This window comes from Martes martes (assembly GCF_963455335.1).
Source record: "Martes martes genome assembly, chromosome: 17".
NCBI lineage: Eukaryota > Metazoa > Chordata > Mammalia > Carnivora > Mustelidae > Martes > Martes martes.
This window is the reverse complement of record NC_137905.1, coordinates 16,609,503-16,634,492: the sequence shown is the minus strand read 5'-3', so window position 1 is coordinate 16,634,492 and position 24,990 is coordinate 16,609,503. Positions and strand designations below refer to the sequence as shown.

The window sequence follows — 24,990 nt, the reverse complement described above, 5'->3', positions numbered from 1 at the left end:
ACTGATTTATAGACACACCGTATTAGTATGCTGTCAGTGGGTCTGGTTGAGTAAAGTAATATAAATTGTTGTATAGTCTTACAGTGACTATAATTGTTGTATAGTCTTACAGTGAAGTACCATCCCATACTAAAATGGGTGAAAGGCAGTTGCATCAGTATGGTGGAATCTCAGAAACATAATGTTGAACAAGAGAGGCAGGGCATGGGGGGAAAATCCCACAGTATGATGTAATTTATATAAAGTTTAAAAATGTAAAAATAAACCATATATATTTTTTATGGATGCCTCCATAACCAGTAAAGCCATAAAAAATGGAAGGGAATAAGTGACCTCGAATTTAGTAGGTTGGTTATCACTGTGGGGCTGGATGTGCGTAAAACGAGGAAAAAGCACACGGAAATTTCCCAGCCTTGTGAATACGGGCGGGGGGGGCGTCCTCGAGTGTTCATCCTACTCATCTTTGAACTGAACATATATTTAATGTATTCTTTGGTTTGCATGATTTATTTCACAATAAAAAAGGAAGAAGTGTCCTCTGTCAATCTAAGAAAACCGAACAGCAATGGTATTAGGTTGGGGACACTGTCATTTGCTGTTGAGGCAGACAGATGTCAGAACTTAGGATTTCTTCAGGCTCCATAACGATCACTTCTCTTCCTTCTGCCTGGTTGATCTATGTAGCAGTAGCCACTGATTCGAAGTCGGTGCTTTACATTGGCCACAGAGGTCGTGCTCCTGTCACCTCAGTCTGAGGCATGAGAATTTAGTTTGGGAGTTAGGGGAACGGGTTCCAGATGGAAGCTGGCCACTGCCAGATAATGTGTCCGAACAGCACTAGTGTTGGTGGCCTGAGAGGCCTGGCCTGACACTAGTGTTTGACTGGAGTGGGCGTGATTACGTGGCGCCCCCGGATTCTGTCCGTGTCATCCTGCCCAGCGTCCTCAGCCAGTGTTCCTTCTTCCAGGGCAGTGGTGGAGCGGGCCTGGTGTGTGACGGAGCCCCCTGGGAGAGCGCATGTTCGTTGGCACAGGGAGTACCTACCACACCCTTTAATAATCCCCAAGCGTTTATTTTATTTTGCTGGAATGAGGGCTGACTTTGGGAACGGTGCCTAAGTCAATTCAGGTTTTGCAGATCTGATATGTGCCTGGTACCGTGCGCACACTGCACACGGCTTGCCAGGAGCATGGCCTCCCCTTTCCATGGCCGGTTCACAGTCTTCATCATACATGAGATCTGTGTGCAACAGGCAGATAAAACTGTGAGCGTTCCGGGCAGTTCAGAGGGAGAAGAAATCTGTGGGTGTGGGGGGAAAGACCGAGGAGAGAGTGGAAGTGGGAGTTTGCAGAGAGACTGTGGTCCCTTGTGCGAGGGTTCAGTACGGTATCTCAGGGACTGACCAGTGGAGAGAGTGAACCGTGAACGAGAGAAGCCACCAATGGGGCGTCCGTGGAGGGAAAGGACCCGGCAGAGGGGATCCGCACCGGTACTGACAGCTGTTTCCAGAGGTACTGTTCGGTTAGAAATGAGTGTGTAATTCGAGACTGAAGAGTAGAAAGTCAGGATGTGTGAGTCCTCCGTACTTCGCTGATGCTCTGTCACCTGTGAGTTTTTTCTCCCCGCTTCCCCAACCGTTCTGTGAAATCAGGGCAAGGAGGGAAACCCAGCTCACAGCTGAAACCCTCAGGGCTGTCTGTGAGCCATGCTGCTCCTCCAAGCACAGCTGGAGATGCCTTCTGACTTGACCAATTAGCTCCTCAGTCAAGAATCCCTGTAGATTTTCCACAGTTGTATAGGGAACTGGGGAGACAAAAAGGGGAGGTGTTGAATTTCATGAATGGGCCTGAAAACTGAAAGAGATCTAGTTGAAGAAGCTGTAAGGAGCTTAAGCAATTAATTTTCCTTTGTCGTGCGTGTCCACATTTGTTTTGTGGAAGCGTAGATGCAGATGTGCAGGGATGTATGTGCCTCTGTGTGTTTGGTGTGAGGGGATGGAGACCTGGAATTAGCCCACATCCATGGTCAGCTGTGAGTACTGGCCAGTGTTGGGCAGACCTCATGTTTTAACATGCTCCCCTGTGATTCTTCTATATGTAGAAGTTTCAGAACCTCTTCTGATAGAGTTTTCACCCACCCTTCTTTCCTCTTTTCCTTTTTGTCCTGCTTTGATGAAAGCATATGAAATTTATTGACTCCCTTGCCTTGGCATTATTGACCTCTGAAGATTTAAAAGAGTTATCGTCTCGGGGACTTACAAAGCCCCAAGGTCTCTGGTGAGCTCTAAATAGCTCATCAGCTGTGTCTGCAGACAGCCGAGCCCAGAAAGGAAAGAAAAATAAACTCAACAGGGCGTGAGTCTGCTGGGAACACTGCTGGGAGTACTGGGAGGGCCAAGGGGGTTTGGGAAGCAAAGCTAATGCGGACAGAGGCACGGACAGAATGGGAGTTGAGCCTTTGGGCATTGGGCCATTTTCTCAGTCATCGTTGGCCACTGCTACTTCTCCTGCACTTGAGATGACCAAACTGTAGTTACTTAGAGATGTCACCCGGTCAGCATGAAACACGGTTGAACACCTTGACAGTTTTCATGCAAGCCTCCCACCCAACAGCTTCTACTTCACATCTGGGTAGAGCCTCAGGATTGCTCAGGAAGAGAGAGGAGTAACAGGAGAAATAAGTGGAATTCATTTGTTCCTTTAGAGATAACTAAGATTCAGTCCCTGCTTGCAAGGGACTCTTTCCTAAGTAGTTGGTTTATTTGGAATAGGATTGAGACCGTGGACAGGAGCCTCACTGCATTGTCAAAGCAAGGCATTGGAAGGTAATCATGGAGATTAATTACACATTCATTTATACATTATTAATTTTGCAGTAATTAAAATCCTGCACTATACATTATTATACACTTACGTCTTCAGATCTATGTATTTTGTAGGTATTTTGGGGGCATTTCTTCTCCGTGAGCCTAGAGAGGTGTGGTGTGTGTCAGAAAGCTGGTTGGGAACTTTTCAGGAACTAGGACAAGGTAAGGCAGATGTCTGCACTTGAAGGCAATATTGGTTCCACAGATAAGAATGCTAGGCTCTGAGCTAGGTTGTGGTGGCAAAAAGATGGGAAGCCATGCTCCCTGTCATCAAGGACATCTAGTGGGAGGTACGAAGGTGACCATCAGTGTAGCGCAATGGACTGTGTAGTGGTGGTGAGTTCACATGCGAGAGGAAGGTAGTGGGAAGTGTTCCTGAATCCACCTGGGGGTTTTGGGGAATGCCTCCCACGTTTGAGCTGTACTTTGGAAGGAGTTAGCAGACCAGTGTGGTATCAGCGTAAGGAAGGTCACTCCAGGGAGAGGGTACAGCATGGTCAAAGGCAAGGCAGAATAAAGAGAACTTAGCATATTTGAGGAACTATTAGGCATTTGCTAATGTCAGTATGAAAGATATTTGCGGAGATAGCTATAGCAAACTGGTTCACAGACCAGCTCTAGGATGCCGCCCGTTTGTTTGTTTTGGTTTTGGGGGTTTTTTAAAGAGCAATGTTAGGTTTACTGCAAAATTGAGTGGAGATTTCCCATCCACCTCCTGCCCCCACATATACAGTCTCGCCTTCTGTTAACATCACACACTGGCATAGCCCATTTGTTAAATGGTTGATGAACCTGCACGGACACACCATTATCCCCAAAGTCCGTAGTTGGCATTACAATTCACTCTCAGTGTTGTACGTTCTGTGGGTTTTGGTGAACTTACAATGACACTTACCCACCATTATAGTGTCATATAGATTAGTTTCACTGCCCTGAGAATCCTCTGTGCTCTACCTTTTCATCCTTCTTTCACCCTCACTCCTGCAACCACTGATTCTTTTATGGTCTCCAAAAGCTGCCTTTTCTAGAACGTCATATAATTGGAATCAAAGTATGTGGCTCAGATTGGCTGCTTTTCCTCAGTAATATGCATTTAGGCTCCCTTCATGTCTCTTTATGGATTGAGAGCTCATTTCTTTTTAGCGCTTAATAATACTCCATTGGCCGTACCACAGTTGATTCATCCATTCACCTACTGAAGAATAGGCTTGATTCTTTCCAGGTTTTGACAACCATGAATAAAGCTGCTATAAACATCTCTGTGCAGGGTTTTTTTGTGTGTGTGTACATGTTTCAACTCCTTCAGGTACCAAGGAGAGTGACTGCTGGGGTATATGGTAACAGTATGTTTCATTTTATAAGAAACTGCCAGGCTGTCTTCCAGAGTGGTTGCACCATATTGCCTTCCCACCAGCAATGAAAGAGAGTCCCTATTGTTCCGTACCCTCACTAATATTGCTGTTTTAATTTGCATTTTCTTGATGACATATGATGTACAGCATCTTTTTTTTCTTTCAAGTTTTTATTTAAATATAGTTAGGTAACATATATGATAAAATTGGTTTCAGATGTAGAATTTAGTGATTCATCACTTACGTACAACACCCAGAGCTGATCACAAGTGCCCTCCTTAATACCTATCACCCATTTAACCCCCCCCCACCGCCAACCCTCAATTTGTTCTCTATCATTATGGTTTGCTTCTCTCTCTTTTTTAACTCTTCCACTGTATTCATTTGTTTCGTTTCTTCAATTCCACATATGAGTCAAATCGTATGGTATTTGTCTTTAACTTATTTCACTTAGCATTATACCCTCTGGCTCCATCCACGTCATTGCAAATGGCAAGATTTCATTCTTTTTGATGGCTGATATTCCATTTTATATACACATACACACATACCCCATCTTTTTTGTCCATTGATCATTCAATGGACATTTGGGCTCTTTCTGTAGTTTGGTTATTGTTGATAATGCTGCTATAAACATTGGGAACATTGAGGTGCATGTGCCCCTTCGAATTTGTATTTTGTATCCTTTGGGTAAATACCTAGTAGTGCAGTTGCTGGGTCATAGGGTAGCTCTATTTTTAACTTTTTGAGGAATCTCCGTACTCTTTTCCAGAGTGGCTACACCAGTTTGCATTCCTACCAACAGTGCAAGAGCGTTCTCCCTTTCATAGGTTTTTTTGCCACCTATGTATCATCTTTGGTGAGGTGTCTGTTCAGGTCTTTGGTCTATTTTTTACTTGGGTGGTTTCTTTTCTGATTGTTGACTTGTAAGAGTTCTTTGTATATTTTGAGTGACAGTCCTTTATCAGATATGTCTTTTGCAAATATTTTCCCCTGGTCTGTGGCTCGTCTTAATTCTCTTGAGCACCTGTTTTTGTAAATAATATTTTATTTGAATACAGCTATGCTTATTCATTTACATACTGTCTGTGGCCCCTTTTATGCTCCAAAGGGGCAGAGTTATGTAGCTGCGGCAGAGATCCGGTGGTCTGCAAAGCCTAAAATATTTGCTCTTTGGCCTTTTTTGGACAGTTTGCTGATCCCTGCTATAGGTGAGGGTAAGAAGGCAAGACCATTTCATAAAGGGCCTTTATGCTTTACTGAGGACTTGAGATTTTATTCTTTGGAACTAAGGAACCACTGAATTTTGAGCAAGGGCATGGTATGCTATTTTTGTGATAAATGATCCAGAAATGTATGAAATGCATAAATTTGAAGCTGTATCACTTAGGGTTCATTGTAGGAAGCAGAAACCACTCTAGGTATTTTGAGCAGAAGGGATTTAATATGGGGAATTAGGTGTTTACAGAAGTCTTTGTATGGGCTGGAGGAACCTTAGTTTCAAGGTCACAGCCTTGCATCTGCAATCCAGATGTCAGGAAACTGCTACTGCCCCGCCAGCTGCCTTCCACGCACACAGTCAGGATTGCAATAGAAGAAGGCCGGAGTGTCTGCCACGGTGGAGGTTGAGTTTAGAACCGGGGACCAAGAGGAGGACTGTTGTAGGAATTGGTGAGATAGAAGTTGATGACTGGCCTTGAGCAGTGGCAGAATGGAGAGAAGTCAAGAGAAATACCTACAAGGTGTCATCATTGAGCAGGACTGGTTGATTGACTAATGAGACAGCGTGAAGAGCAGGAATAGAGAGGACTCAGCGCTTTGTGATGTTATTCATGGAAATAAGAAATGGGGAGGGGGAAGGAGCTTATGAAGCTGTCTCTTTAAAATGGCATCTTCCAGAATGGTTGGGATTGGTGTTAGTGGTCATGTGGCCTTGAGGTAGTCACAATCTGAAAGTGTATCCACAGGGGGAGGAATGAAAACCAAACTTTAAGAAATACAGAGCAAAACAAAATGTAATTCTGACATTGAACAACGGGGCCATTATAAGGGTCACCACAGTGAGGGCACAGTGGTGATGTCTCTTTAATTAGGTCTGTATCTGGATTTTGGAATTTCTCAGTTCTAGAAATTGTGGTTGAAAGGGAGAGGATTTACAAAGAAGCAAAGTAAAAGAGTATGGGTCTTGGAGAAATGGCTTTTTAGTCACTGTTACTTAGGCAGCTTGGGTCTGTGGTGATTAAAGAGCAGAACAGAACTGATGGCAGATGCTTTGGACAGATGGGGACAGCGGGGAAGGGGGTTGCTAATGCCAGTTTATGGCGTAGTATGGCGTGATGAGGTTAGACTTTTCCTTTAGGATTCTGTTGGTGCTGGATGACTCGTTTTGAGAGTGGCAAGGTTTGTGGAGGTGGAACTTTGGGGTTTAGTTTAGTGACTGTCTCTATGATGGTGTACTCAGTAGCCTTGATAGAATGACTCCTTTCAAACACTGAAACAATTCTATATTTAAGTTTTGCATTTAGATGAAAAGTTCCAGAACTGAATTACAGAGTTTATAGAGCATGATGCTTCACCAGTGTTCTGAAGTTATTATGTACCCTTAACTTATTAAAAATATAGTGAAGCTATTGGCCTCAGTATTCTTTGTGGCTCCCTTCCTTATTTCCCTTTAGGTATTAGTTCATTTCATTCTGGCTTCTGGTTCAAGCATCCTGCCAAAATTATACCCACAAAGGCCCACCTGACCTATTTGTAGGTTTAACCTTGTGGACTAGTTCTTTCTGGAAATGTATATCCTGTGCCTTGCAGAATCCCAGAGTGTTCCTCTTTTTTCTGATTTTATTGATCTTATTTTATTGATTTTTATTTTATTGATTTTATTGATCTGATTTTACTGATTTATTTATTTTATAGTTTGATTTTAAAAATTTTTGTTTTTAAAAAATTTTTTAAATGATTTTATTTATTTATTTGACAGACAGAGATCACAAGTAGGCAGAGATGCAGGCAGAGAGAGAGAAGGAAACAGGCTCCCTGCTGAGCAGAGAGCCCGATTTGGGGCTTGATCCCAGGACCCTGGGATCATGACCTGAGCCGAAGGCAGAGGCTTTAACCCACTGAGCCACCCAGGTGCCCCTGATTTTTTAAATTTTTAAAAAATATTTTATTTATTTATTTGACACAGAGAGAGAGATCACAAGTTGGCAGAGAGCCAGATAGAGAGAGAGAAGGAAGCAGGCTCCCTGCTGAGCAGAGAGCCCCATGTGGGGCTTGATCCCAGGACCCTGAGATCATGACTTGAACCGAAGGCAGAGGCTTAACCCACTGAGCCACTCAGGTGCCCCTGATCTTTATTATTTAAAAAATAAATCTGACCAATGCAATATGTCTATGTATCTCTATCTATATCTGTATTATTTAATGACAAGATTCAGGAATAAACAGGCAGTCAGAGAGGCATTATTAAGAAGATGACCTTTCAACAAAGATTAGAAGATGAGGGCTGACCATGAGCATCTCTGGGAGGAAGAATATTTGGGCAGAGGAATAGTTTCTGCCAAGGCCTTTGGAGGTGGAGCAAGGGTAGGGAGGCCAGTCTGGTGGTTGGTGTGGAGGGAGTGGTGGGAAAATAGGAGATGAGGGCAGCACTAGGTAGGGCCAGATTGTGTCTGTGAACTTCTGCTTTATGCATTTCTCAAGATTATTTTATTGGGTCTACGCTATGAACTTGAAATCTGAGTTATGTGCAAATTGAATTTTTTATCTTTATCTTGCGATCCTCCTTTTTTAGTACTTTTTCTTTGGAAATTTATTTGGTCTGAAGGATGAAAAGGAACAACCTACAACAACATAGATGACACTCAAAAGTATTATACTAAGTGCAGGAACCTATTCACAAAAGGCTACATTGTGTATGAATCCATTTATATAACATTCTGGAAAAGGCAAAATTATAGGGATAGACATCCAATTAGCAGTTTCTAGGAATTGACGGGGGTGGGTGGTGGGATTAACTGCAAAAGGGCACCAGAAATGTTTGGGGGTGATAGAAATCCCCTATGTCTTCATTGTGGTGGTGGTAGCACGATTGTATACATTCATTACAGCTCGTTAGACTGTACCCCTAAAAAGCGCAAATTTAACTCTATGTAAATTACACCTGATTTGTAAAAATTATTGTAAAAAACCTATTTGGTTTGACATTAGCATAGCTGTCCCAGCTTCTTTTTGTTTTGTTTTGCTTGGCATATTTTCCCCCCACCCATTTAGTTTCAACATTTTTGGTGTTTGTATTTTAGGTGGTATTGCTTGTGACGCCATTGAACTGTATTTTTATTTTTATTTTTTTTTTTTATTTGACAGAGAGAGAGATCACAAGTAGGCAGAGAGGCAGGCAGATAGGAAGGGAAAAGCAGGCTCCCCGCTGAGCAGAGAGCCCGATGTGGGGGTCGATCCCAGGACCCTGGGATCATGACCTGAGCCGAAGGCAGAGGCTTAACCCACTGAGCCACCCAGGCGCCCCTGAACTATATTTTTAAAATACCAGTATGATAGTGTCTATCTTGAAACTTCTACAGGCCGTTTATGTTTCTTTGTTTCTGGATATCCTTGGAGTTGTTTTCACCATCCTCTTGCCTTTTCTGTGCTGCCTTTTTTTTCCCTATCTCTGGGCTGACTTTGCACTTTAAGCCTGTGTTTGCTGTGCCTTTTCTTGGTCTTGATGAATTGAAGTCAGCTTTAGCTCGCTGATTATTTGATAATGGAGTGTGAAATTCAGCATCAGCGGTGTGAAGAGAACAGGAACTTATTCGCTTGCTCCCTGTCTGAATTTTTTTTTTTTTAAGATTTTATTTATTTATTTGACAGAGAGAGATCACAAGCAGGCAGAGAGGCAGGCAGAGAGAGAGGAGGAAACAGGCTCCCCGCCGAGCAGAGAGGCTGATGTGGGGCTCGATCTGGGATCATGACCTGAGCTGAAGGCAGAGGCTTTAACCCGCTGAGCCACCCAAGTGCCCCTGAATTTTTTTTTTTTTAAAGATTTTATTTATTTATTTGACAGACAGAGACCACAAGTAGGCAGAGAGGCAGACCGAGAGAGAGGAAGGGAAGCAGGCTCCCTGCTGAGCAGAGAGCCTGATGTGGGGCTTGATCCCAGGACCCTGGGATCATGACCTGAGCCGAAGGCAGAGGCTTTAACCCACTGAGCCACCCAGGCGCCCCCGTCTGAATATTTTGTTTGCCTTTACTATTGAGCATGCCTAACTGGTTTGGTCTACTTTGTGTAGACAAATAGCCTTTGAAAGGTACAAGGTTTTAATGACAAAATGACAAGAATTTTTCAAAAATGAAAGTAGTGAAAACACAGGGTAGAATGTAGTCCAAATTATTTCGCAAAGGAGGAGAGCATAAGACAAGGTTTGTTTGTTTTCTTTTTTTTTTTTTAATTTTACCTTTAGAAAAGGCTTAAGAAAGATTTATTTTAAATCACATCATTCAGTTTTGCTTTCAGCTTAGAAAAGAATGAATTATGAATTACAGACTACCGAGGAGTGACTTCTTTTTGGAGGGGGAGAAGGTGCAGGGGAGTGGCGCCAAACTCTCAGCCAAATACTGTGTTAAAGGCATCTGTACATTATTCATCTTTCTGTCCTTAGCAGAGCCTAGAATAGTGCCTTGCTGCACGTAGCAGCAGCTCAATAAATATTTGTTGAGTTGAAAGAGTCTTGTGTTCTTGCTCCGTATTTGCCAAAACTTCGGGGTGGGTCTTGCTACTAGTTTACATTCCTTGGCGCCACTTCTCCTGAGAAGTGATGATTTCAGGGGCCCAGGGTGTAGGGGAGACTTTTTATCAGGACTGCCTTGTGCTTTCCAGGGCATAGCCTAACCACCAAGATCATGGTGGGTTCCCACTGCCTGCTCACTCTCTCCTGTTTCATCTGTTTTTTTCTCCATGACTGGTATTTCCATACTGAACCGTTTGCATGGACTATTCTTTTCAAATCTTTGCAACTTTTTAGGTTGACATTGGAACCAGACATAAGTTGATACATAAATATGTCTTTTTTTGGGAAAAGAATGTGTAAAGTCCCTGTAGCTGAACTGTACCATAGGAGAATGTTACCCATTAAGAACAGTAATGCCTCACTTATATATAGTTGAAATTCCCAAGTGAATGTTGAATCTTCGACGCTTGTCTCATAAAAGGACATCATATCACAGAAATGCTGTTGCTGTGAGATGAGCCCTGATTGCATAGAGCTGTACCACGCCTGCGTAAGGTGTTCTGAAATCAGAGTGAAATTGGGTGATCTGTAAGAATTTGGCCAAGGCTATTACCTAACCTCATATTTGAAAGTTAGTATTGTCTTCTGTGGAAATTGACATTTATTTGTATTGAAAGGTTGTATCAGTTTTCTGTTGCTGTGTAATAAATCACCACAAACTTAGGCCTTAAAGCGATAACATTTTTTAGCTCATAATTCTATAGCAGCAGCACAGTGTGGCTGGCTGGGCTGCTGCCTTCTAATTTGGAAAGTCTAAGGAAGACTTTGCTTCAAGCTCATTCCGGTGGTTGGTAGACTTTAGTTACTTTTGGGTGAGGGACTGAGGTCCTTGTTTCCTTACTGGCTGTTAACTGGGGCCTCACTTAGGTCTGGAAAGCCACCTGCATTCCTTCTCATATAGGTGCGCCCCTACTCCCTTGAGCTTTCAGTGAATCTCTCTGATTTTCTGCTCTCCACTTCTGACATCTGCTAGAGAGAGCATACTGTTTTTATATTATATAATAAGATCAGGCCTGCTTATATGAGCACCCTTTCTTAAGTTCACCGGTGCCACATAACATAACATAATGAAGGGTGTGATATTTTGTCACATTCACTGGTTTTAGGCATTAGGGTGGAGTATTTGGGAGGAGGGGTCATTTTAGAAATTCTGCCTACCATAGAAGGTGTCTCTCTAAATTCTCATGTTTAGTCACTCGCCTACTCTTTACCTGTTAGAATATGCTTGAAAATTATAGCTAGAACAAATAAAAACCCATGCCAAATAAAACTTGTTGGATTTAGAGATTGTCTCACAATTTTAATATATGCTTTTGGGCATGAAATGAGTCTAGTGAAATGACTTTTATTTCTAGACATGATATTAGAGAATATTTTTACATGATGCTTAGAGCTGGTCTTTCTGGAAGGCAGTAGCTCTGATACTTCTCAGTTACCTCCTAGGCCCTGGATTCCATCCCCTGGCTGGATTCCATTCTCTAATGGGATGGTGGGAGATGAGGACGTGATGAGTGAGTGGGCTACAAAGAACATAGGCAGTACCAGAGATTACGGGCCCAAGAATACTTTTGAACTTGACAGCCTGCTTCTTTTATTCATTCAGCAAATATTTTTACATGCCTTCTTGTGGGACCAGGCACATGCTGGGTGCTGGTTATGCAAAGGTACACAAAAGAGATATGGTGCCTGCCTTCATGGACGTTCTTGGAGATAGACATTGAACAAATAAACACACAAACAAATACATAAGTACAAGTAGAAGTACTTGTAATACTTCTATTTTCCATAAAAGGAAAATTAGAATGCTTTGTGAGACAGTGTAAGGGAGCTTAATGTAGCCTCAGAGATGAGGCCCATTTTTTTTTCTTTTTTTTTTTTTTTTTTAAGATTTTATTTATTTGACAGAGAGAGAGATCACAAGTAGGCAGAGAGGCAGGCAGAGAGAGAGGGGGAAGCAGGCTCCCTGCCAAGCAGAGAGCCCTGTGAGGGACCGATCCCAGGACCCTGAGACCATGACCTGAGCCGAAGGCAGAGTCTTAACCCACTGAGCCATCCAGGTGCCCGATAAGGCCCATTTAGACCAAGATTTGGTTTGGGCTCCCAGAGAAGCATCTGCCAGGTGAGTAGATATACAAAGACCCTGAATTATCCTCAGGAGCGGTTTAGAGGGATGTTCTGAGGAAGGTCCAAGGCACATACTCTTTTTGGAGCTTACCTCACTTCCGCTGGATTTCTGCCTTTGTGATTTGCTGGGTCAGAACACTTAGAAATAACAGTTTGACCCCAGTACCTGAGGTCCCCATGTCGTCCTTTTTGCTCTGAGGTTGTAGCACAAGGCACACTCAAACGAGACGACTTGAGTAGGACAAGGTGGAGACGCCCTTCTGGCTTACCTGTACGAGGTGGGGCTCCGCATCCCTTGCAGGGCCCGCCCGTGCAGGTTCCTCCTGCGTGTCACTGGAGGCCGGTGGCCCACAACGCTCGCCACTTAAGCTGCCTATGTCCTCGTGGCATCTGAGGCCAAGGGACATTGATCAGTCATTGACTGCTGCAGCAAGCTGCATAGAATGAGAAGTGAATACTTCCCCTGAACTTCAGCTCCCGTTCAGCTTGGGGAGGGTGTTGGAGTATTCTTTTCTGTTATTCTCGACCTACAGCATGGAATTAGGTTAAATGAATTGGAATGTATTGTATGTTCTCGTGTAAGATGATCTTTTAGTCTCTTAAAGTTGCCACCGTTGAGACGATTACTCTGTACTCCAGGTTGGGCACAAGTAAATCATTTTTCTTTCCAAAACGTTGAATGGACTTGGCAGCAGTTTTATTTTTACCTTTCCTGTCATTTCTGAGGCTGGCAGCCTAGAGGTAGGGTGTGGAATGGAGCCCTAAATTACCCTTGGAATGACGAGAATGGTCCCATTTTAACTCTTAATTGCGCCTTTCCTTTTCACCTCTCCTTTGTCATCCCTTCCTTATTTTTAGTTAGTTAGTTAGTTAGTTAGTTAGTTTCCCCTGAATCCACATTTGAATGGAGAGGAAGGATTGAGGAACGTGTAGGTGGGAGCAGGTTTGATTGACGACGCATCTCTGAATGGTGGAAACCATTTCTTTTCCCATCGCCAATTCCTTTTTTTTTCATTGCTTCTATTTTAAGTGCCTGTTTTTTCTGCTGGTTCTGTCTTACTGGAAACTGGCCCAGCCTCACTCAGTTTTGTTTCCATGCTGCTATTAAAAGACAATGCCCAGTTAAGAGGCCCTGGAGGAGGGGCGGGGCAGCCACCCTCTTGGGTCTAGTCATCCAGGCAAATAGCAGTTCCCTGGATTAGAATGTGAGAAGAGTTTGAAGGTTATTAGGTGATTTTTAACTTTTGCATTGTTATTGATTTGACTTTGTAAATGGAGGAAAACTCACTGTTAGTTGTTTTACTCTGAAACTTTGTATGTGCTGAGGTCAAATACTAATGGGCCTGAATCTGAGGTCACAAAACCTCCGTTTTGTACCCCAGTCCTCTTTTACCAACATAGAAAATTATGCTCAGCACCCCGTGTCCAGTCAACCAGGAATTCTCAGTATTTCAGAGAATTGTGTTCCTGAGCTTTGAAGATTCCTCACATTTAGTAATACAGCGTGTTTGGAGAGTCTTGAATATTGCCTAAAGTTTATTCTTCCTGAGGTTCTTGTTTTCTGTGGTTTTTTTTTTTTTTTTGAGCATATCCTCACACAGTAAGTTACCTGTCTTTTAAAACTTGTGCTTTTATTTTTTCTCATGTGATAAACTGTTTTTGCAGGGGCTGAAATATATAAATTGATGTTTAAAAATTATTAAGTTAGGTTTACTGAGGTGTACTTTATAAATAGTAAAATTCATCCTTTGCTGTGTATAGTTCTGTGGGTTTTGACAGAAGCATGAGTCCGGTATCTACTACTGTATTCAAGATATAAATAGCTTTATCTTCCTGAAAAATTCCCTTGTGCCTCTTTGTAGTCATCCTCTCCTTCTACCTCCAGCCACTGGCCAACTCCAATCTGTTTTCTTTCCATACAGTTTGCCTTGCTTTGTCCTAAATATTATAAAAATGGAATGAAACACTGTAGCCTTTTGAGCCTGTCTTCTGGTTCCTGTAGTGTGTTTGATGTGAATCTATTTTGTTACATGTATTAGTAGTTTGTTTGCTTTTATTTGCTATGTACTAGTCCCTTGTATGGATGTACCACAGTCTGAAGGACTTTGGGTTGTTAACCGTTTTGAAAATTATGAATAAAGTCACTATAAAATTTGCCTAAAGGTTATGGAAACGTATTTTCCCCTTTCTTTTGGGTAAATACGTAGGAGGGGGATTGCTGGTTTGTATGCTAAGTGCATATTTAACTTTATGAGAAACTGCCAATGGTTTTCTTTTTCTTTTCTTTTTCCTCCAAACTGTAATCTAAAGTGGCTGTACCACATCCCATTCCTTCCAGCAGTGTTTGACTTTCAGTTGCTTTGTGTCCATGTTCCTCAGCACTTGCTACTGTCAGTTCTTTTGTTTGTCTGTTTTTATTGTGTCCATTCTAATAGGCATGTGATAGTATCTCATTGTGATTTTAATTCATATTTCCCTAATGACTAATGATGTTGAACAACTTTCCTGTGCTTATTTGCCATTTCTAGATTGTCTCTGGTGAAATGTTTGTTAAAATCTTTTGATTATTTTTTATATTGGTTTGTTATTGAGTTTTGAGAGTTCCTTATATATTCTGGATTTAAGTCCTTTATCATATAAATAGTTTCAAATATTTTTTCCCAGTCTCTGGATTGTCTTTTTGTTTTCTTGACAATGTCTTTGGAAGAGCAGGAATTTTGAATTTTGATGAAGCTACCAACTATGTTTAAAAATCAATTTCCCTGGGCGCCTGGGTGACTCGGTGAGTTAAAGCCTCTGCCTTTGGCTCAGGTCATGATCCCAGGGTCCTGGGATCGAGCCCCACCATAGGGCTCTCTGCTTAGCAGGGGGCCTGCTTCCTCCTCTCTCTCTCTCTCTGCCTGCCTCTCTGCCTACTTGTGATCTCTGTCAAATAAATAAAATCTTTTTAAAAAAATCAATTTCCCCATGAAGAATATGATAGACTAATCTCCAATTCTAAGCCACCACCAAATTTTGAATTCCACTGTTAATTTTGCAAAAGGTTTTGTGTTCTGACTTGTGAGCCATTACTTTTTTGGATTGTTCCTGTTCTTTTCACTTATGTTTCCAGTGCTAGGGCAGGCCTCTTTTTAAACCAAAGAAACAAAGTTTTGTTCAACTACTCCACATAAATTATTGCATATGTGGGGCTCCTGGGTGGCTCTGCCAGTTAAGTGCTTGCCTTCGGCTCAGGTTAAGAACCCAGGGTCCTGGGATCGAGTCCCACATCGGGCTCCCTGCTCAGTGGGGGGCCTGCTTCTCCCTCTCCCTCTGCCTGCTGCTCCCTCTGCTTGTGCTCGTTCTCCCTCTGTGTCAAATAAATAAATAAAATCTTAAAAAAATTATTGTATATGTGACAATGGTCAACAAAGTTGTACTGGAGTGATACTGCCAAGTTGTCAGCCAGTCTCACTCACTGGCCCAGTGGCTCTCACATATCAGTATTGTAGAGTGTGATGCAAAATTACAGATCGGTGCATTTCCATTAAGATGTAAACTTTTTGAGATCAGGGACTCTTTCTGTTGTCTTTAAATGTTTGCCAGTTTACTAAAGGATATGATAAAGAATATGAATCAACAACCAGATGGAAGACACGCATAGGGCGAGGTATGAGGAAAGGTGGGGAGCTTCCAGCCCTCTCCAGGCATACCGCTCTACCCACATCTCCATGTGTTCACCAACCTGGAGCACCAGGGACCCTTTCTGTTTTGTTGTTAGCCCTAGACCGGGGCTTAGGGCTCAGAAAATAATTGAATGCTATTCAGTGGCTTTCATGAAGCCACTTTCATGCAAGATGTCCCAAAGCAACCAGGGCTGTGGCTCTCAGGGTACAGCTGAGGACTGAGGCCAGTTCTTTGAATGGCAAAGCTTGAATGCCAAGGGACAGCCCAGAGCCCCATCTGGGGGACTTCATGTGCTGCAGATCCGCTTCTGGGAATGTGGAGAGAGAATTCCAGGGCCCTGGCCTTGACTGGATTTTTTAGGGAGGCCTCAGGTCCTGAGAGAGGAACTTAGGTAAGGATACACCAGCATTCTGAGGAGGGCATGCTGTTGAGAGAGCTGAATCTGGGTGCCTGGGTGGCTCAGTTGGTTGAGCAACTGCCTTAGGCTCAGGTCGTGATCCTGGAGAGCCAGGATTGAGTCCCACATCAGGATCCCTGCTCAGCAGGGGGTCTGCTTCTTCCTCTGACCTTCCCCCTCTCTTCATGCTAGCTCTCTCTCATTCTCTCTCTCAAATAAATAAATAAAATCTTTAAAAGAAAGCGAGAGAGAGCTGAATCTCTGTAACTAGGTAACTTGAAACCAGTTGTGGAGTTTTGCTGTACTATCTTCTGTCTCAGGGGTTGCCTACCACCCTCTCCCCCGCCCTCTGCTGCCTCCCACCCCTGCTGACTTCTCCACCCTCAAAATGGTGGCGGGATCAGGCCAAAGTTGAAGTCACTGGCAGAGTCGAAGCCAGGCTGCCTGTGGTGGAGCCCAGCTCATCTCCACCCCATCGTCTCACTTTTGTCCTGATACTATTTTGGCTTATGGTGTGTGGTTTCAGCATTTGAGCCAGCTTTTAATCACGACTCAATCCCATCTTGTAAGGGCTGAGCGAGTCCTCCAAGAGAGGAAACTGCTGAAGAGATTTTCCTCAACTGTTGAGGCCTTTCTTTCTTCTGAGAGTCTTATGTTAAAGGTAATTCAAGGTGAAAAAAAGTGGAAACTCCAGACTGAGGGCAAGGGAAGAATCTGGGGAATGGGGGGGTGGGGTGTGTGTGTGTGTGTGTGTGTGTGTGTGTGTGTGTTGGGGGGAGGGCGGAGGTGGCAGTGGGCTGCGGCCAGGGAGGCAGCAATTCCTGCCAAGTGGTCCCAGCTGCCCCTGGTTACAGGCTAATCCCAGCCCTGCTGCAGCCCATCATTCAGGGCGAGCTGCTATCATTAGTGGTGAAACATTTCTGAGAGTATTCGCTCTCAACTCTGACCACATACCCTTTTGGGGAAGGGAGGGAGGAGCCAGGAGACTTAATGGGGCCCACCCTGTTGTCATGTCCAGCTGCTCTGCAGAGGGCCAAGCAGCTGCAAACTGGAAGTGATCACGGGCTCCTCGGAGCCTGTGTGTGTGACGGGACTGATGTCGCCTTTCTGTGCTGCCCACACAGCCTGCTGCTTCTTGAGTGGTACAGCCCTCTACTGTGGGCTGTGCATACCAAATCAAAGAGGCTTTTTTTTTTTTTTTTTGTCCTTTTAAGAGTATTCTTGGCCGGAATAAGCCTTTTATTAACCAATTTTATCTCTGTCAAGCTCTCTGCACTCAACACATACACATGCATTCACCAGTGGCCGAAGATTCTTTCCCTTTGGAACGAATCTGTACTCATTCTTTCGATGAGGAGTTGTGGGAAAATGCTCAATGCTAACATTTCTTCCCATGAAGTGGGGACTTTGAAATATTTTTTTTGACTGAGGTGTGGTTGACAGCTTTTAATTTATGAAATTAGCTCAGGGAAAAATAAGATGGAAAAAGAGAGTCCAAATTAAATCTTTATTTCCATAGCTCGGTTGTGCCTTCTTTATCCATTTTTAATGGCCATGCAGTCTTTAGCTATGAAAAACTGCGCGGTTTGCTAGGTTTCTTCTTTCCTTCCTTCCATTTTGATCCAAGAAAAAACATTTTCCTCCTTAAAAAATTGTGTTTTTTCCTTACTCAAAAGTGTATAATTTCTTTCTTTCTTTTTTTTTTTAAGATTTTATTTATTTATTCGCCAGACAGAGATCACAAGTAGGCAGAGAGGCAGGTAGAGAGAGAGGAAGGGAAGCAGGCTCCCTGTTGAGCAGAGAGCCTGATGCGGGGCTCGATCCCAGGACCCTGAGATCATGACCTGAGCCGAAGGCAGAGGCTCTAACCCACTGAGATACCCAGGTGCTGCAAAAGTGTGTAATTTCAATGAAGAAAACTAGAAAACTTTAGAAAAGCACAAAAGGAAAAACCAAGGGAATTCCTAGTCATAATAGTCAAAGATAATCACTAGTAATATTTTGGCTTATGCCCATCATGTTGGAAAAAGTCCATTTCTTGTGCTGGAGAAGGTGGTTGGTGGGGGCACTTCTCATGCCCCTAGAAACCTCCAAGTTTGTTGTGTTGTGGACTTGTCCCAACACACTGGATGAGAGTCTCACCAGCAGAGGTGTTCTGTGGATATGGAGCCTTCCAGCCCAGCAGGGGACCTTTCCCTTTGGGGTCTACATCTCACCATAGGCCCAGTGAGCAGTGAAAGAATAGCCTGGAAGGGATTCAGTTCAAGTCCAGGCTGCCCACCCCGAGTCTCCAACCAAAGAACAGGAGCTCTTGACCCTAGGCTGCCTGGACTTGAGTCTTGCTCCATCGCTTACTTTCTTTTTTAAAGATTTTTTTTTTTTAAGATTTTATTTATTTATTTGGCAGACAGAGATCACAAGTAGGCAGAGAGACAGGCAGAGAGAGAGAGTGATGGAAGCAGGCTCCCTGTCAAGCAGAGAGCCCGATGCGGGGCTCGATCCCAGGACCCTGAGATCATGACTTGAGCCGAAGGCAGAGGCTTTAACCAACTGAGCCACCCAGGCGCCCGATTGCTTACTTTTTTAATCTTCTTTCTTATCTGTAAAATAGGCATAACAATCGTAAACTCCTTCTAGGGTTTCCATGCTAGACGAGATAAAATAAATAAAGCACACAGCATACCTGTTACGTAATGTTCCTATCCAGTGCATAGTACACACTCCTGTAGCTACTGCTGTTCCTTTTGTTGCTGATCGTATTCTCATGGCCCGTGTCTGTGGTGTGGAACTTCTCTCCAAGGGGGTGTGTGTTCTGGGGGATTAGGGGTATGTGGACCTCTCTTTCTTTGCCTAGACAGGGGTGGTCTTTTCTTTACTAGATAATATTGAAATACTCTCACTTTTAAATACTCTCACTTGAAAATTAATAGATAATGACTAGGCAGTAGAATAATCTCCTTTGACAAAACCGCTGGACTGAAGGGTGGGGAGGCTTAGACATTTTCACTGAGTGAACAAAGTCGGGTGACAACAGGACTGGGAGAATACGGACTGCCCATTGCCTCGTGTTCTCTGAAGTTGTCCGATGCTCTGCTCCCGGATTCCGCCATCTTCAGTGATGTAGATCTCTTTATCTTTGTTCCATATTTATTTGGAACGGACCATTGAGTCATCTTTCCTAGATAAAATATGTCAACATATGCATGGGTTGGAGTTGTCTAGTGCCCCTTGACTTCTTTTTCCCAAGGGTTGTAGGTTTCTAGCTATAGAGAAAATATATTTAGATAAGTTTTGGGCACTTTTTACCTAATGGGAGAATTATGTCATCTGTAGCCTGTCCAGTGATTCGTGTTTATTTATTACATTTGAGCCCAATAAAAATAATGTGATGGTCATAGGATATTTTGCCAGTTACTTCAGATGTGGGGGCAATTCACTCTGGATTTGTTTACTTCAAGTGGAAAAGTTTACCCAAAGTTGCCTTCTGGGCTATGACCAAGAGGGAAGCTTACCTGAGTCTCTCTGTTCGGAGCCAGCTTCTGTTGAGTCAAAGACTACCGGGGCTATTAAAAGTCTTATTTCCAATAAATAGTGAGAGAGGGGATACGATGACTTACATGGGACATACTTCTTTCTTTTTCACACTGACCTATATCTGTCTGCTTTATACTTTGAATTTCCAGGACACACAGACATTCAGGTGGCTCAGCCAGAACAGCCCCAGCAACTGGTGAGCAAAGCCCCGGTACTAGCAACCGGCACCGCCAGCCCGTCAAGAACCCAACCCACAATGGCTTGGCCAATGGCACAGGTGAGTGACAGCACAAAATACCAGCCTGGACTAAAGCAGTGGCTTCTAACCTTGCTCACATGGAGTTGGGACTCCACCTGCTGCGTCAGAATGTAGGGTGGGCTAGAGAAGACTCCAGTACTAAAATCCATCAGCCTTCCCACTGGCCCATCTTCTTTTGTCTCTGGCATATTCTTTTCAGCCGAGAATATTCTCCATATGACTGCAGTCTTCTAAAATATTCCTTTGCACAAAAATAAAAAGTGTTGATTTTTAAATTCATTTCTGATCAGTATTGGGGGCAGGGGGGTACCTTATTTAAATATGACCCATTTTTTATTTCCTTAATTTAAGGGAATGATCAGACTAGGGAGAAAAAGACTAAGTATTGTTACTCAGAGCTGGGTTTGAGAAGATGGCAGCGCTGTTGGACCCGTTGGGATGCTGACTAGGGGCAAAGCCAGAGTGCCATAGGGGGTGGGGATGTGGGGGGGTGAATGTGGGGGGCGCATTCTGTGGTTGTTCCAGTGAGAGGGTTCATACCATTTGAGAATGGGTAGCCCTTCCATATCCACAGAGAACTTTTGTGCCCTTGATTCTACTTCTCTGTAAGTGGGAAGGGAAGGACCTATTTCAAAACAAATCAGTTTTTGTCATGCTTTCCTTCTGTCTCCTCAGGACAGTGTCAGATTAAAAAGCAAAAAAGAGTTTGTTTTTCTCAATGTCTTGAAGATTGTCAAATCTTTAGTGACTGCCAGTCATTTGGTAATTTGTCTTAATTTGAAGCGTTTGGGAAAGGATTTGGATGTTTATTTCAGTAAACTGTAGATGAGGGAGATGCAGATTTTTTTTTTAATTTATTTTTTTAAGAGTAGATCTATTTTTGTTGTTGTTGTTCTGGTTTTTTATTTATTTGACAGAGAGAGAAAGAGAGAGCACAAGCAGGGGGAGCAGGAGAGGGAGAAGCAGGCTCACTGCTGAGCAGGGAGCCCATGTGGGTGGGGCTTGATCCCAGGACCCTGAGATCATGACCTGAGCCAAAGGCAGATGCTCAACCAACTGAGCCCCCCAGGCGCCCCCTCAGATGTTTAAATCAGTCCATGACATGGAATGAGTTTTGTAGATGCTTGTGATAGCCAAGGTGTGGCGTGAAGGAGGGGAGATTGGAGCAGCATACCTTCTTGACAGACTAGTAGATCGGTCTTGTTGCTGCCCCTTGTGAGCTGACTTACTGAGTCAGAGAGTTCGACTAGGACTGCTTTCTAGTGGCTTTCAGCTGGCAGACAGCACCGTATGAGAGCCGCAGAACCCCTCCGATAGTTCACGGTGCTTTGCTATACCATTACCTGGCTGGACTGCAGGATGAAGGGGCCTGTCCTTCTGGCCTCCATGCATGTGTGGTGAGTGGACATTCTCCCTGGAGTTGGGGACCTACCTGAAGGAATTGAGTTAGCTCGTTCCCCCTGAGCCTTGAGGACGAGGATGAGCTGGGGATGAGGAGTACAAGTAGCTACCATCTCAGCGTACCTGGTGCTCCTATGCTGACCGCCATATTCATGTGCTGGGACATCCAGTCGTAGTGACCATGGGGGGCCCTGGCTTCCAGTCTGGGGGTAGGGGATGGTGAGGTGGCAGCTATGGACTGTGATATAGAAAACTGTATATAGCTCCATGAGTACCAGGAAACGTGCTTCTCTTCGGAAAATAAGTCACGGGGCGCCTGGGTGGCTCAGTGGGTTAAACATTTGCCTTTGGCTCAGGTCATGATCAAGCCCCATGTCAGGCTCCCTGATCAGCAGACGAGTCTGCTTTTCCCTCTCTCTGCGCACGTTCATGCTCTCTAGCTCACTTTTCTCAAATAAATAAATAAAAATATTAAAAAAAAAAAGGAAAGAAAAATAAGTCACTTGTAGAGGAGGGCCAGCATTTACAAATGGGGAGGGGGACTGGATTTTTGGAACCATTTGTTTCGGGGGGCTGTGGCCAGGCTACCATGGGCCTTTGGTTTTTAGGGGCCTACATTACTTGAAACTGGTTTCCTTCAACCATCTCTGCTTTTCTTATAAAAACTATTGGTAAATTGACTTTATATGGCGATGGTCTTTGAGTCACTCCTATTGGGTACTGGAACAGATCTGTGTTTCCCCTACGTTTATTTTTAGGTACCTTTGCGTATTGTCCTTATCTCCAGGAACGCTATGTTTCAGCAGACAAGGCAGGTGCCAGCCATGTCTTCAGAAAGCCAAATGTCTCTAACCCCAAACTGCACTGGGAATGTTTTATAGTGGTGTATCTGAGTGCCAGACTGTTCCCAGAACCCATCTGTGAAGGACAGTCGTTGCATTTTGGGGATTTCTGCCTGTTAAAATACTAAGGCCTTGGCCTCTATCTCATCTCTCTGCTTTCTGCTGCAATGACGGTTCACCTTTGCTTCCAGCCAGCCTGGGCTTTGTAGGCTTTTTAATGTCTATCCAAGGGGTACAGAAAGATCTTACCTTTCCTTTGGGGAGCAGACAGAAACCCTCCTTTCTAGCAGCATGAGACAAGAAAGGAGTTTGAGGCTGTGAATGAGGACATCTTCATCTTTCAAGATGTTGCTCTTAGAACTGTGAGGACCAGTTCCAAAATGGTGGTGGTAGCTGTGCCTCCAGGAAATATTTCCACAGACGTACAAGATTTATTTAGCAAGCCTTCTTGGCTATGCTCTGCAGTTATGCATGAAAAAGACATTTAGGGCAAAAACAGAGCTGAGTTCCAGGTGGTTTTTTCATGTTGTCACAACTGTAAAGTATCCTTTTTTGTAAAATGAAAGTGAATGGCAGCCTGTCTGTGTAAATGTAACATTACGAAGTTTTAGAAGTGATGCAGCCGAGTAGATGAACAGTATAGCACTTCATTGAGACCTGTGTGCCATGATTTACTTTCTAACTTTTTATTGAAAACTTTATCCAAGAAAATTACATCTCTTATTCCTCTCTTAAATGTGATTTCCATGCACATAAAGCCTGGAGTCACACTGGTCGCGGTCAGATTCTGGAGGCGCCTCTCCCCCGGCACACACCATGTACAGTATGTGTGTAAGGCCCAGTGACTCACTGGGTCTTAGTTTCCTCATTGATAAAATGAGGACAAAAGTATATATCTCATAAAGTTGTTAGAAGGAATAAATTATATAAAACATGCAGAGTGCCTGAGACTGTCAAAGTTAGCTTTTCATACAATTTTAATTATGTAGCATGGATATGAGGGTTTTTAAAATCCCATTGTTTTTTACACACAGTTCTACATCTGTGTTGTCTTGTTTGCTTTTTTAGTGACCTCCTACTGTTTCACAGTTAATATGTCAGAATTCATTTAACCATTCAATTCATACGCATTTCCCTATTATAAAACAAAATCTGATTGCAAATGTCTTTGGACACATCTTTGTTTCTTCTTGCGTAGTTTGAGTCAAAGGACATGAATTTTTAAAAATGAGATCAAATGTGTTGTTACCAGCTTGCCTTCCAAAGGGATTGAAGCAATCACAGTAGTATAAAATTTCTGTCAGGTGGTATATGAAGTTTATTTTTTCCTGAAACTGTGTAAATACTGGCTTATCATTTTGCTAACAGCTGTTAAGTGCCACTTCATTGTTGAACCTAATTGCGCGTTTCCAGTTATTATTAGTTGCTTGCTCGACTGTTTCTTTCCTCTTGTGTGATTTTTTTCATAGCATTTGATTTTTGTTTGTTTGTTTGGAGATTGAGAGATTTATATATTCTGGTACAAGTTTTTTGTTTTTTTTTTTTTTTAATTGTGGCAAAATATACATAGACATTAAACCATTTGAGGTGTGTAATGTAGCAGCATTAAGTACATTGTCAGTGTTATGCATGTGTCACCACCACTATGCACATCCAGACCTTTCTTTTCTTCTCAAACTGAAACTCTGTATCCCTTGAACAATAACTTTCTCTTCTCTATCTGCCCTCCAGCGCCCACCCTTGGTAACAGCTAGTCTCCTGTTATTTGTCTTGTTTGCTTATTCTTGGCTCCTGGCTGGCTTGGTCAGTAGGGCAAGAGACTCTTGATCTTGGGGTCGTGAGTTCAAGCTCCATGCTGTGCATAGAGATTACTGGGGGAAAAAAAAACTTAAAAGATAACCAGTGGCTAATAATTTAGTCTATGATTTTGCTTATTCTGGTACCTCTTATAAGTGGAATAGTTTGTACTTTGTCTCTGGCCTATTTCATTTAGGATGTTTTCAAGATTTATCCACGTTGTAGCATGTTTCATTCCTTTTTAAGGCTGAATAATGTTCCATTTCATGTGTATACCACATTTTATTTATCCATTCATCTGTTGGTGGACCCAATGGATGGTGCTCACCTTTTGGCTATTTTGAATAATATCAAATAATGCTGTTGTGAATATGGGTGTACATCTTTCAATTCTTTTGACTATAAACCTGGGAGTAGAGTTGGTGGGGTAAATGTCTGGTAATTTTGTGTAACTTTTTGAGGAACCCCCAAACTATTTTCCACTGCAGCTGCACCATTTTACATTTCCTCTAGCAGTGAATGAGTGTTCCAGTTTTTCATATCCTTGCCAACACTTGTTTTCTGTTTTGTTTTTTTTTAATATAATAGCTATCTTAATACATACAAAGTACTTAGGTATAAGTTTTATCTGTTAAATTTGTGATTTTAAGTTTCCTTCCTATATTATTGTTTTACATTTTATTTCATTTTCTGTGGCTTTTGCAATAAAGGGGAATGAAAATTTAAAAATAATTATGCCTGAGCATTTAAAAAAAATGTTTACAGTTTTACTTTTTGCTTCAGTAGTGGAAAAAATTCTCTCTTGTCTGTGGCTAGGATAAATACTTTATCTGTTTGACTTTTTTTTTCATGGTTACAAAATAACTTATCCCAATGGAATGTATAGTGATATGTCTGTATACATATTAAATATAATGAAGTCTGGGTCTGAATTAATTTTTCTTTATATTGGGGTCCTATTATTCC

At 42.9% G+C, this 24,990-nt stretch overlaps 1 protein-coding gene across 2 annotated transcripts in view; it reads left to right on the top strand.

Annotated features, from left to right (window-relative positions):
- Positions 1 to 24,990, top strand: part of WWP2 (WW domain containing E3 ubiquitin protein ligase 2) — a 145,268-nt gene that overhangs the window by 70,216 nt on the left and 50,062 nt on the right. For both annotated transcript variants that reach the window (XM_080829651.1, XM_080829650.1), the window contains one exon: positions 19,875 to 20,002. In XM_080829651.1, the coding sequence (XP_080685777.1) occupies positions 19,875 to 20,002 (128 nt within the window). The remainder of the gene's footprint in view (positions 1 to 19,874; positions 20,003 to 24,990) is intronic.